The sequence below is a fragment of the Spermophilus citellus genome, assembly GCF_964194105.1.
Source record: "Spermophilus citellus genome assembly, chromosome: 11".
Lineage (NCBI taxonomy): Eukaryota > Metazoa > Chordata > Mammalia > Rodentia > Sciuridae > Spermophilus > Spermophilus citellus.
The window spans coordinates 27766595-27781366 of record NC_138192.1 but is presented as its reverse complement, the minus strand read 5'-3'; the positions used below and the strand labels follow the sequence as shown (position 1 = coordinate 27781366).

The 14772-nt window shown below is 35.2% G+C and overlaps 1 protein-coding gene across 10 annotated transcripts in view; it reads right to left on the bottom strand.

Moving 5' to 3' along the window:
• Window positions 1–14772, bottom strand: part of PTPN4 (protein tyrosine phosphatase non-receptor type 4) — a 180516-nt gene that overhangs the window by 145071 nt on the left and 20673 nt on the right. For 2 of the 10 annotated variants that reach the window (XM_081260413.1, XM_081260415.1), the window contains one exon: window positions 9623–9690. The exons of 3 other annotated variants lie outside the window; for them this stretch is intronic. In XM_081260413.1, the coding sequence (XP_081116539.1) occupies window positions 9623–9690 (68 nt within the window). Of the gene's footprint in view, window positions 1–4453; window positions 4536–9622; window positions 9691–14021; window positions 14119–14772 lie in introns of all 10 variants that reach the window. 5 more of the 10 variants (XM_081260408.1, XM_081260407.1, XM_081260420.1 and 2 more) reach the window with 4 other exon arrangements.

Genomic DNA, 14772 nt, shown 5'->3' with positions numbered 1-14772 from the left:
TGAAAGCCACTTCCACTGCCCGTTTTTATTTTGAGACAGTCTCACTAAATTGCTCAGGGCCTAGCTCACTTTGAACTTGTGATCCTCCTGCCTCAGCTTCCTGAGCCACTGGGATAACAAGCATGTGCCACCACACCCAGCCAGCTAGTAAACAAACATCCCAAAATAATCAAGCAAGAACTGACATAACTTGAGGGAAAATGGAAAGTAAAATTGTTGGTCTTTACTATCTATTTTTCAATAATGGACAGAATATGCAGAAAAATCAACAAGAAAACAAAAGATTTAAACAATGTTATAAACCAATTAGACCTAACAGACATCTATAAAACATTCTACCAACAAAAAATACAGAATCTACTTGTTTTAGTCACCTTTTCTCTCTGCTGTGACTAAAGGACCCAACCAGAACAACTGTAAAAGAGGAAAGCTTTATTTAGGGGCAGCTCACAGTTTCAGAGGTCTCAAACCACAGATAGACGGCTTTATTCCTCAGGTCTCCAAGTGAGGCAGAACAATAGGATGGAAGAACATGGTGATCAGAAAGCAGAGAGAGACTCCATTCACTTGCCAGATACAAAATATATACCCAAAAGCCACACCCCCAATGCCCACCTCCTCCTGCCACACCCTACCAGCCTTCAGTTACCACTCAGTTAATAACTATCAGGGGATTAATTCACTGATTTGAGATAAGGCTCTCAAAACCCAATCATTTCTCCTTTGAACCTTCTTGTATTGTCTCACATGTGAGTTTCTGGGGGACACCTCACATCCAAACCATAACACTACTCTTCTATTTTTTTTAAATTCTGTGTAATATTGTTGTTATGTTTCTTTAAATACATATCCCTAACAAAACTGCATCTTCATTTTTCTTTTGGGAGAAAATGACAAGTTGATCACAAAATTCACATGGAAATGCAAGATATCCAAAATAACCAAAACAATCATAAAATATTTTTGGAATTTTTAAGACATTTTCAATTTCAAAATTTACTACAAAATGGGCTGGGATTGTGGCTCAGAGGTGGAGTGCTTGACACATGTGAGGCACTGGGTTCAATCTTCAATACCACATAAAAATGAATAAATAAAATAAAGGTACTATTGTCCACCCACAACTAAAAACAACTTTAATAAAACATATTACAAAATTATAATAATTTAAGGCAGCCCAGGGCTGTCATAATGAAAAACACATAAATGAATGGAACAGACCAAGATGGAAATAAACATATTCACGATCAAGTTATTTTCCATAATGGTGCCAAGAATATTCAGCCAACAAAAATGGAGCCTTTTCAGCAAACAGTACTGGGACAAATGAATATCCACCTACAAAATAATGAAGTTAGAACAATACATCCCCAAATTATACAAACAGTCCCTATGTGCATATATGACTACACAACGGTTGTGATTCTACATCACATACAACCAGAAGAATGAGAAATTATACTCCATTAATGTATGATGTGTCAAAGTGCATTCTATTGTCATGTATAACTAATTAGCAAATTTTACAAAAAGAAAATGAAAAGACAGCCTTGGGAATATGACAAAGTGTTTGTAAATTAAATAGCTGAAAAGGGACTTGTATCTAGAATTACACTTGTGAATACTTACAAAAAGTAACTGGGACAATTGGATACATATATGCAAAACAGAAGTTGGTCCCTTAATGTACATCATATGAAAAAGCATGGTTCAACATGCAAAAATTGATCAACATAATATACCACATAACAAAATGAAAGAAGAAAACCACATGCTCATCTCAATGCAGAAAAAGCATGTGACAAAATTCAATACCCTGTCATGAGAAAACAACTCAGTAAGCTAGGAATAGAGGATATTATCTCAACATAATAAAGAGCATATATGAAAAACTCATAGGTAGACATTTAAATGGTGCAGCCACTATGGAAAACAGTATGATGGTTTCTCAAAAAATTAAAAATAGAATTATTAGATGATTTGGCTGTTCTTCTTTTAAATATATACACAAATTAATTAAAAGCCAGATCTCAAAAGATGTCTGTACACCCACATTCATAGCAGCACTATTCATAACAGTCAAAAGATGGAAACAAACCAAGAGTTCATTGAATGTAAAAGCAAAATGGAATATTATTTGGTCTTAAAAAGGAAGAAAAATCTGCAAATCAGACTAATCTTGACAGTTATGCTCAATAAAAATAACAATCACAAAATGACAAACACTGTGTTTTCACTTATATGAGGTTATCTAGTGTAGTCAAAAGCAGAAACAGAACCGGAAATGAAGTTTTTGTTTAGACATGAAGAGAATTTCAGAGAAGGATGCTAGTGATGGTTCCATAACCAAATGAATGTTTCTAACATCAGGAAACTGTACAATTAAAAATTAAGATGGTAAATTTCATTGTATGCATTTTATTACAATTAACAGTGATTTAAAAATGTTAATATATAAAAAGGTGATATATGTTTGCATAGTTAATAAATGTTCTTTCAGACTTGTGTCAGTAAGTTAATTAGTGAAGCTGTTATTGTATTTATTTTAGTAGAATTTGTGGTATTAGCTTTCCATCATTTGTGATCTCATCTCCTATTCTAAATAAACATAATCAATGGAGTTCTCCCTTTGTTAACTTTTACAGAATGTGTATCTATTTCCAAAAGTTCTAGTGAAATTTAAGATGGAAAGATAAGACTAATATAAGGGCACCAAGTTAATTTGAGAGAAAAAGTGGTCCTAAATTTTCTTATGAACATATATCAGTAAAAGTCTAGAAATGGGAGAGGGTCAAAAATAAGACAAAATAAACTTAAATACTGCTTAATATGTCATATTTATTCCAAAAACAAGTTTATATTGCAGGAGAAAGGATAAAAATTTCAAGAATTAATTTAATAGCACATTACCCCTAGAGGGCAGCATACCACTTTTTAAATTTCAGTACCTAAAATGTCTAATACTAGTCTTCAACACCAGAAATTTCATCTAGTTATCACATATACTGGGCTTTAAAATTAGAATTTAAAAACACATACCCAATGCTCCCAACCTATTTTTATATATAGTTTATAGACGGATATTAACTTTATTTCTAAAGATGACAAAACAGGCTTACAGAGGTGACATACCCTCTCAATATCACACTGCTAGAAAGTGCAAGATCTAGTATACCAGACAGCAGAGGCTGCAATTATACTACTATACCTCAAATATTTATTACTCATCCACTTGTTGTAAGCACTATGCTAAGCCTGGGGACCTACTATAGTTAATGTATTAGCTAAGGCAAGACAAAGAACTTGAAAAACAACTTGGAATTTTTTAAAGTGATACATAAATGTCAGACAACATTACTTCTGATAGTAGTATTACTATTAGAATAATAAAATCTTAAATACTAATACTATTAATTAATATGAATACTTAAGCATTAAAGTCTTGTCAAATGTATTTTTCCTTTATAAGATTGTTAAGCCCCTTAGAGACCAATCATGTACTGTCTTAGCACCTAGAACTGAGCTTTGTATCAGTATCAACTCTCTTTCAGTCAGGGTAATTTCCTAAATGGGTTTCTAGAACACTAGCAGCCATGTTTGATTGCCCAGGGAGGAAACTGGCAATTCCTTTAGGAAAACTTACCACCAGCCCAGGAAAAGACTTAAAATTCTAAAGCCTACAGGCCACCATGAGAAGTTTTCTACCAGCCTTTTGGCATCTCTTCACCACTGCACCACACAGTGTCTTCTAAAGTATATCAAAGTACCCTCTAAATTTTTAAGAGTTAAGCTAGCACTTAAGTGCCCAACAGAATGTCAACTAGGACTAGGTGAGTGGCAGCTCTCAAATTACCTGTGTTGAAGAGTCATTTTTCTAAATTTTTGCAGGGTTGGGGATCAAACATGCTAGATAGCACTCAACCACTGAGCTGTATCCCCAGCCCAGTATTTTCCATTTTCAATCCGCATGTGGCAGATTGCATTTTCCAAAAATGGCAGCAACAATATTTCTAGATTTTTGTCACTACATCAAGAAGTAGAATTTATGTCTTTTCTACCATAAATTTGGACCATCATTTCTGGCTACTTCAAAGAGTAAGAGTAGAGTAGAAATAACAGTGACTTTGGAGTCTAGGTCATAAAAGATGATACAATTTTCACCTGGATTTGCCTGGGGATGATTATCCCTGGAACCCAGTCACCAATCTCTGAGGATGCACAGGCCACATGTGAAAAGGAACTGAGGTCCCAAGACCTCTGCCCTATTAAGAGTCACAGATGAGGGCGTTGGGGGGTTGGGGCTCAGCAGTAGCACTAGCACGTGCAAGGCCCTGGGCTTGATCCTCAGCATTACAAAAATAAATAAATAAATAAAGGTATTGTGTCCAACTACAACTAAAAAATATATTAAAAAAAAAAAAAGAGTCACAGATGACAGACAGCACCAACTTGCCAGTTTCGTGAGTGAGCCAATTTCAACTGAGCCGCCCAAGCTGATTCTGCATGGAGAAGAGACAAGTTTTCCCAGCCAACCCCTGACAAAACACAGATCACAAACAAAATAAATGACTGCCAATTGTTTTACACCACCAGGTTTTTTTTTTAAACCTCTATTACATTTAATTTATTTATTTACTTATTTATTTATTTTTAAGAGAGAGAGAGAGAGAGAGAGAGAGAGAGAATTTTTTTTTAATATTTATTTTTTAGTTTTTGGCGGACACAACATCTTTGTTTGTATGTGGTGCTGAGGATCGAACCCGGGCCGCACGCATGCCAGGTGACCGCGCTACTGCTTGAGCCACATCCCCAGCCCCCAACCAGGTTTTAAGATAGTTTGTTATTTAGCAGTAGGCAACTAGAACAAAGATCAGTAAGTACTTTGTAAATATAGTAAGTACTTTTACAAATAGAAAAATAAAAATGTAAAAGATATACAAAATATTGGTCCCAGTTTTTTATTAGATACAAAGAAAGCAAAGTCTATCAATCGTTTAAAAAGTTTCTAAATACTTAATTACTGTACTTATTTCCTCACAACCAATAGACTGGCACCAATTCACAGATAATCCTTAGCATTGTTACAGATTACATTAAGGAGAAGCATAATTTGACTGAAGTGGTATTAAAGTATCTAAGAAATAAGCAAGGAAAGATAGTTTTACTAGGGATGGGGGGTTATAATTCAGTTGTAAAGCACTAGTCTAGCATGCTCAAGGCCCTGGATTTGATCTCCAGCACCACAAAAAGAAAAGAGGGGTGGGGTGCTCGTACTACGCAAGCATTTTTTAAAGTTTACAAATCAATTCATTAATTAATCTGAGTAAAAGTGTCCTGATATGTGACAGAATACATCTATCTCTTTGATTCCATATTTTATAACATCTGATTTCTCACTTTCTCTTCTTTCTCATAAGACATACTCAAGAAGCATACATGGCAAAATTTTAACAACACCTGATCCTTGGTGGCAAATACATAAATGTTCATCATATCTTTTTTAAAAAACTTTTTTGTAGTTGTAAATAAACAGAATGCCTTTATTTTATTTGTTCATTTTTTTAATGTAGTGCTGAGGCTTGAACCCAGTACCTCACACACGATAGGCAAACGCTCTGCCACCGAGCTACAGCCCAGCCCATATGTAATATATTTTTTTAACTTTCTTTCTTTCTCTCTCTCTCTTTCTTTCTTTCTTTATTTTTATGTGGTGCTGAGGATCGAACCCATGGCCTTGCACGTGTGAGGTGAGTGCTCTACTGCTGATCCATGTATTATATTTTTTTGTGTTTGAAAGTTTTTAAAACAAAGTTGAGAAAAATAATTAAAATTTAAAATTTCTTCCTAAAATGGGCATGGATTACAATTTGCACTAATTATTTGTGGAACCCAAAATAATAAAGTATGTGCGTAGTGTACAAGTCTACTATGCCATTAATTTTACCTAAAATTAACATATTAACAGTTAATAAAGTACTCATATGCCTGTAAACCACTTAAGTTTTTCTGTTGTTGCTGCTATTTTTTCCTGGTACTAGAGACTGAACCCAGGGGCAATTTACCATTGAGTTATATATGGCCAGTCCTGTTTTAAAATTTTGAGACATGGTCTTGCTAAGTGGCTCTGCCTTAGACTCCCAAATTGCTGGAATTATAGGTGTGCGCCACCATGCCCAGCTCACGTAAGTATCCAAAGATGACCTTTATCAGTGTTTTTCTCATGTCAGTGGGTATCAGAATCACTTGAGGGCATTTTGAAATACACAGATTTCTGGGAATCATTTCCAGATTCTGTAATACTTTCAACAAGTCCTACAAATGATATTTAATGTGGATAGTTTATGAACCATACCTTTTTTTTTTTTAAATGGTACTAGGGATTGAATCCAGAGTCATTCTGTCACTGAGCTACATCCCCACTCTTTCTGTTTTTTGAGACAGGGTGTCACTAAGCTGCCCAGGATAGCCTAGAACTTGTGATCCTCCTGCCTCCACCTTCCGAGTAGCTGGGATTACACACCAGGCCCACACTTTGATTAACAATAACGTAGAGTAGTGATTATTTGGGCTTCTGGGGAACATTTAACAATGTCTGAGACATTTTGTTTATCACAACTGGGTAGGGAAGGGTGTGTTACTGGCATCTAATAGGTAGAGGCCACTGATGCTATTAAAAATTATACAATTCACAAGACAGCATCCCCAACCAACACAACAAAGAATTATGTGATCCAAAATGTCTACAATGTCAAAGATGAACCACTCCATCTAGACAGTCCTTTTTCTTTAACAAATTACCAAAAGAAGCTTAATGATGCCTTTCCACCACTCAATATCATAAAGCATAGCAAATGAAAAGAATGAGTCATGCAGACTATCATTAGAAATTTTGTTTTGGTTTTGATGGCACAGACACTCCTCCCATCAGGAGTTAGGGAGTTTATGTCATCTCTCTTGAAGGGGGAGGTGACTGTGAGGACCAACAGAGTCTAGATCTGAAGGTATACCACTTTTAGGATGACATCAGAAAAACCTTTAGCTTCCTTCTGGCTCTCTTGGAAGTCATTCTCAGGATACATCCTTTCAGAATCCAGCTAACAGGCTGTAAGAAATCCAAGCTATACAAAGAGACCATATCGACAGCTTGAGTTGAGCCCATCCTTCAGTCATGAGACACAGAAATGAGCAATCCTGAAAATCAATTTTCCAGCCCCCTAAGTGTTCCAATCCCTAGCCAGTCCCAGATGAGCAAGAAGATACTGTGGAGCAGAAAAGAACCGTTGCTCCTAGGCCTCATCTGAATTCCTCACTCACAGTCTATAAAAATAAAATGGTGAGATTTTTTTTTTTTTTTTTTTTGGTTGTGCTGGGGATTGAACCCAGGGCCTTGTGCATGCGAGGCAAGCACTCTACTAACTGAGCTATATCCCCAGCCCAAAGGAAGGACAGCAGAATACAACAGACACTAGTATTGCTGTATGTATAAATGTGGCTATATAACCAATGTGATCCTGCAATCTGTACACGTGGAAAAATGAGAATTCATACCCCATTTGAATCAAATGTGACATATCATTGTATTGTCTTGAGCAACTAATAATAAATAAATAAATAAATAAAATGGTGATTGGTTTATGTTATTAAGTGTTGACATGGTTTGCTAGACGGTAATAATTGGATCATTTCTCATTTTATCAATACTCAAAACTATGACAATCCACTATTTTAATTGCCTCAAAAGGATTAAGTGTCTTGCCTAAGGTTACACAGGCAAAAGAGTAGCACTTGAATCCAGATCTATTTATTCACAAAAAGAATCCTGTTTCCGGGCTGGGAATATAGCTCAGTTGGTAGAGTGCTTGCCTTGCATGCACAAGGTCCTGGATTTAATCCCCAGCACCACCAAAAAAAAAAAAAAAAGCCGTTTCCACTATGTCATAATGATGTCTAGTACTTCCCATGCTAAAATTATTTTTATTGTCCTTTTTAAGTCATCCATGGAAAAAAATTAAATTAAAGATATTACTGAAAAAAAGATACCACTAATTTGCAAATCTTAAATCTGATTTATCACATGATTTGTTCTATTGTTTCCTCAATTTCCCCACCTCAACTCTACTACCAGGAAAACTTAAAGGGGAAAAGAAGTCACACAAATATCCTGAAATGTGTTGTTAAAGTAAGGACAGAGAGAATAACTCACTGCTCATATGTGTGAAGTGTTTTGAGGCAGGATCTAGCTAAATCACCCAGGCTGGTCTCAAACTTGGGATCTGTCTTCATAAACCTCCAGAGTAGCTGGGATTACAGGTATGTGCCACTATACCCAACTTGTGATAGTGATATTAACAGAAAAAAAGATTACAGGCTTACTGAGAATCAGTATCTGAGCTTTGTTGTTTAATTTTTTTAATTAGCCCATTTTCCTCAACCTCTCCCAACAGCTTCCTAAGTCAATAACCAAATGAAAAATGTCCTATTACAAAAATGAATAAATGCAAATGAATGGACAAAGCAGTAAAATAGGGCATCCATTCAGTCAATTATTAAGCTCTCAAAATACAAAAATTTCTGTTACTATGATGCACTCATCTGGAAGTTAGCAAGGAAAGGGTTTTCAAAGCCTAAGGCAGAGGTCTTTGTTTCCCATTAAAAATTGCTGTTACATTAGTAACTAAACACTTGGTAAGCCACTGACACACAGTGAATTTTAGCATTCTAATTCTGTTTCTAACTCCATTTTTCTGAACCTCCATTTCTTCATCTGTAAAAGAACAGAACTTTTGTTCACCTACTGTTTATACTGTCTTATATTGCAGACATGTCATGACTAGGCATTTGAAATGTGGCTCATATGACTTAAGATTTTTTTCAGTGCTGGAGAATAAACCCAGGGCCTTACACATGATAGGCAAACACTATACACCTGAGCTATTCCCTCAGCCAAGAATTTTTAAAATTAAGTTAAACTTCAATGGCCACATTAGACTAGTGTTTACCCTATGGGGCAGTACAGGATTACATAATCTCTTAGTACTCTTCCAATTCTAAAATTTAATCATTTCTAATTTCCAACATTTAAAAAAACATCCTTTGAGAACTGAGTAAATAAATGAACCTAACTATGTATCAGATAGATATCACCACCACACAGAGTGGAAAATGATCCTAGTAATTGTTTGTTTTGTTTTTAGTTTATTGTGTAGTTGTAGATGGACAGCATGCCTTTGTTTATTTTTATGTGGTGCTGAGGATCAAACCCAGTGCCTCACACATTCTAGGCAAGTGCTCTGCTACTAAGCTACAGCCCCAGCCCTGATCCTAGTAATTGTTAAGCACAGTATTCTTGACCAGGATAAACAAACTTCTGGTAAGGAGCCAGATTTTTTTTAAAAAATTAGCTTTTACAAACCTATAATCTCTGTTGCAACTACTATCTTTATAGCTTGAAATCAGCCATAAACAACATAAACAAATGAGCATGGCGTACTCCAACAAAACTCTACCAATACTTAATCTGAATTTCATATCATTCTCACTGGTCACAAAATAGTCTTTTGATTTTTTTTTTTCATTTAAAAATGTAAAAGCAGGGGCTGGGTATGTGGCTCAAGCGGCTCACCTGGCATGTGTACAGCCCGGGTTCGATCCTCAGCACCACATACAAAGATGTCGTGTCCGCTGAAAAAACTAAAAAAAAATAAAAATAAAAATAAAATTATCTCTCTCTCTAAAAAAAAAAAGTAAAAGCATGCTATTTCATAGGCCATACAAAATCAGGTAGTGATTTGCCTGCCTCTACTCTTGTCTGTATATCCACAGAAGAATATATTTAAGGATAAACCAAAAAAGAAAACAACAGAAAAACTTAAATTTACTCAGTAAGTTTGTTGTCAATGTTGTCTTTTTTTTTTTTTTTTTGGACATTTCTTGCACATTATTACCCAAAGTACATGAATAAAGACATGAATTGGTGTGAATTTACTTTGCATACAACCAGAGATATGAAAAATTGTGCTCTGTATGTGGAATAAGAATTGTAAGGCATTCTGCTGTCATACATAAATTTTAAAAAGTTATTTAAAAAGAGAGAGAGACAGACAGACAGACAGGATCTGGCTATCTTGCTCAGACTGGCCTTGAACTATTCTTTGGCTCATGAGATCCTCCTGCCTCAGCCTCCTGAGAAGCTGGGCTGATTAGATGAGTGCCATCATGTCCTACCCTCAGTAACAGTTTTGAACCATTCTGAAACTATTCTGTGTGTATTATATAAATGAACAAATGAAAAATGTTAATATTACCAGGAACCTCACTGGCTAGAGGAGATTAAGAAGTTAGATCCCATGGCATGGGAGATAAGGTATTGTTTGATGACAGGATTCCATCATTTTTTAAAAGTAGCCTTGCCACCTCTACCTCTGCCCACTATTTGAACCTAAAAGGAAAAAAGCTCCCAAAACACCAAGCATATCTAATCCCTTATATTATTCTACCCACTAGAAGAATTAAGACTCTAGGACAAACTACTGATCCCAGAGATGGAACAGGAAAATATAAGGTGAGGGTAAAATATCTGTGCCAGTAAATGAAGCCCTCAAACTCTAAAGAGGACAAGTCAAAGAATAAGTCTAATGGGACTCCTACTAGCTAAACATGAATCAATTTAAGTTCCAAAATAAATAAGAATAGATTATGATACTCTTAAAACAAGAATTAATAGGTCCAACTTAACACTTTTTTTTTTAACTGAGAGGAATAACTCTTCTTTGTATAAAAATGTCAAGTGATGAAACAGAAGAAATTACAGAAATAGAAAATTGCTACCATAACTGATTTGGGGAAGACTCATAAATGAATACTAAAATCATTGGGCAAAAGTTTATTTGGGAAACAAGGTACACAACCTGAAAGTGTTACCCCACAGATTATTATTAATGGAGAAACCTATCAAAGCCTACCTTAACCAAATGATCAAATTCAACATCATCCTAATATCAAACACTGAGAACAAAACATCTATGCAGTATTCTTGCCAAAATGTTTAACCCAAATCTAATGATGAGAAAACTAAATGAAACATCTGTCACTAAACTAATTTAGCTTGTTGCTGTCTAAATCTAAATTGAAGGACAATCTACAAAACAACTTATCTAGATCTCAAAAAATCTGGATCTTAAGTATGTGCAGGAGATGTACAAGAAGGCTGGGGAAGAGCTGTGGGTTAAAACATCCAAGTTGACCTAACAACCAAAGTAATGTGCAATCCTTAATCCAATCATGGATTCGGAGGGAGAGAGGGCATGAAGAAGTTGCTTGAATAACTGGAGAAATTTAGATATGGATTGTATTTCAGATACCAACATGTGTCAATGCAAAACTTCTTGAGTGTGATTATGTGGTTATATGGGAAAATGTGTTTGTTCCTAAAGATTCATGTTTGCATGCTAAAACATGTGGATAAAGTGTTATTATGATCATGATGACTACAATTCCCAAACAGAAATTTTAAAAGTATATACAGAGAGATAAAGCAAAGTAGCAAAAATTATAAAAATTTTATAAAGGGTATATGGATGTTCAATATGTGATTCTTGCTACTTTTCCACAGGTCTGAAGTTTTTAAAAATAAAAAGATGTCAGGAAAGAGAAAACATTCCTTTCAAATTATGTTTTTACACTTAACAAAGTATACACAATAAATTCATTGTTATCCAAAATAATCAAGCAATTAGTCACTCAAAAAGTTTTCTGGATAGCTGACTTTTTTTTTTTTTTTTTTTTTGGAGGGGGGGATACCAGGGATTGAACTCAAAGGCACTCAACCACTGAGCCACATCCCCAGCCCTGTTTTTGTGTTTTATTTAGAGACAGGGTGTGAGCTGCTTAACACCTCACTTCTGCTGAGGCTGGCCTTGAACTTGCAATCTTCCCGACCTGGCCTTCTGAGCTGCAGGCATGTGCATCAGCACATGGATAGCTGATAATTCTTTACACTTATTTATTTATTTATTTTTTAGTTTAATCTACAACTGAAAAATAAATAAACAAAATGCCTTTGTTTATTTTATGTGGTACGGAGAATCGAATCTAGTACCTCACACATGATAGGCAAGTGCTCTACCACTGAGCTCCACTAAACTAAACCTGGCAATGTAAAACAGAATGAGCCAGATTCCCTAAGGACAGCACTATCAAAACTATGAGCTATAAAACTGATATCCTGTAGAAGAAAATAAATAAATAATGCTGTAAGTTTGTTCTAAAATTTCTCTCTAGACTTACATGTACCAAACCTAGTTATATAGTAGTTCTTATGCAACACCTTAAATAAAAGCTTCTTATTTAACAAATGGTGTACCACAAGCCAGGCACATTCCTGTGATTCCAACAACTAAGGAGGTTGAGGCAGTAGGACCCCAAGTCTGAGAGGCCAACTGAGAAAGACCTTTTCTCAAAATAAAAGGGGGGGGGGAGTAGTAAACTGCCTCTAGGTTCAAAGCCCAATAATGGGAGAAGGGGGAATAGAAATCATATAGTCTAAGAAAAAAGCATCCCATGTTAAGCATGTTCAATCACCTGACACCTGCATGCACAGCACCGAACCTGCACACTGATTCACTGACATACAAACAGCATTTTCTAAATGTCATTTGTGTAATCCTCTACTCAACTGTTACTGACTACTAAATAATGTAAAATAGATTTGATATTCATTAACTGTATGTTACATATAAGAAACTAATTTGTACCACTTCTTGCATCAAATTTATTTACCAGAGGCTTTTCCTTTTTTTGCTATTTAATCTTTGACAATTCATCATATTTATATACTATAGCATTTAAAATACTCTGTGAGAGGAAGTGACAGAGAAACAAGAGACAAAGACCCACAGACTCAAAACCTACAAACCCTGAAATGAGTTCCCTAAATCTGTACATTCAAAACACCAATTTATGCATATAAATATGTGAGCAGCTCTTAACTGGCAGGCACAGTACTAGATGCTGGAGATATAAATATGCATACATCTAGATCTCTAGCCTCAGGAGGCTCACAGTCTTGACAGGGAAAGAAACTACATAAATCAGTGAACTTTGGTTCTTTAGTTCCTTCTATATTAGATTCCGATAAAGCCTATCTTTTATAAGTACCACTAATGAGAATATTCTTTATTATTCTTGTCTTAAAAAAGGTATCATCTTTCAAGTTTTGTTGTTCCTCTCTTCTTCAGAAGAAATTTTCTTTCTTATTATATCCAGGGACACCTTACCACTGAGCTACATCCCTAGCCTTCTTTAAGTTGCTAAGGATAGCCTTGAACTTGTAATCTACCTGCCTCAGTTTCCTGGGTTGCTGGGATTACAGGCATGCACTATAGTACCTGACTAACTATGGCTTTAATGTAGAGATGTAAGACTGAATGACATAAAAGGATTGTAAGCAAAATCATCTCCTTTATAAATAGATGTGCTTTCAAGTTGTGGCATTTTTTAATATGATAGATACAAAAAAACTCAGAGTATGTCCCAAGCATGCTACTGTGTTATCAAATAAACAGTTATTATCTACAATATAAATTGGTAACAAAACTTACTAAGACACTAACAGATAAATGAACAATGAATTTGAAGAATATATGTAAAAAGTGAAACTGGAACATGAAAAGAATAAGTTCAACCGCTTTATCCTAAAAAAAAAAAAAAAAAAAAAAAAAAAAAAAAAAAAAAAAAAAACCTTATATTGAGTAACCTTCTTGGTTAGTTCTAGACAGCACCATACAATTTCATTAGAGAACTTAAAGAAGGTATAGTATTAAGTGAGATAATGAAGACTAAACAGCTTCACATCTGTTAGGTCAAGTCTGGCACTAAGTGAATAAAAAAAAAAAATTTTAGAGATTTGAAATTTCATAAAAAGAAATGTTGACCTATGCAAATTTTTTTAAATGATTGTGTGAACACAGATCAAAACCCATAAAAATGGACAGATATAAGGTGGATCACATTATCAGAATCACCTGCAACAATTTTTCCAAGTCACAAAACGCTTCTCAGAGAAGATACCCCATTTCTTAGTACTTCTGTAGTAAGCGACAGTAACTGACTGCTGTTGGACTGGAAAAAGAAAGATAAGTGGGACATGTAAATAAACCAAGTAGAGATTTCATTACAATGCAAATAAAACAATTCAAGAATCTCTGAAGTCTATAATGATATTTGCTTCTATACAATAAAGAAATACCTAAAAAAGAATCCGGCAAAAATGACACTAACATTATTTTCATTTTGTTGTTTCATTACTGGGAATTGAACCAAAGATACTCCACCACTGAGCTACATCCCTAGCCCTTTTCTTCTTTTTTGTACCAGGGACTGAATCCAGAGGCACTTAACCACTGAGCCACACCCCCAGCCCTTCTTTAAATCTTTATTTAGAGACAAGGTCTCACTGAGTTACTTAGGACCTGGCTAAATTGCTGAAGCAGGCTTTGAACTTGCAATCCCAAGCCACTAGAATGACAGGCATGTGCCACCATATCCTCCTTTTCATTTTTTATTTTGAGATGGAGGGCTCACTAAGTTACTGAGGCTTGCCTTGACATTGCAATCTGCCTGCCTCAGCCTCCTTGAGTAGCTGAGATTGCAGGAGTGAACCACTGTGCCCACCTTCAACATTACTTATAAAATTGGTATTTTTCAAATAATTCTGAACTCCTTGGAAAATTCCTTCATTTGTTTCACATGCAGATGAAGCGATAATAGAAAAGT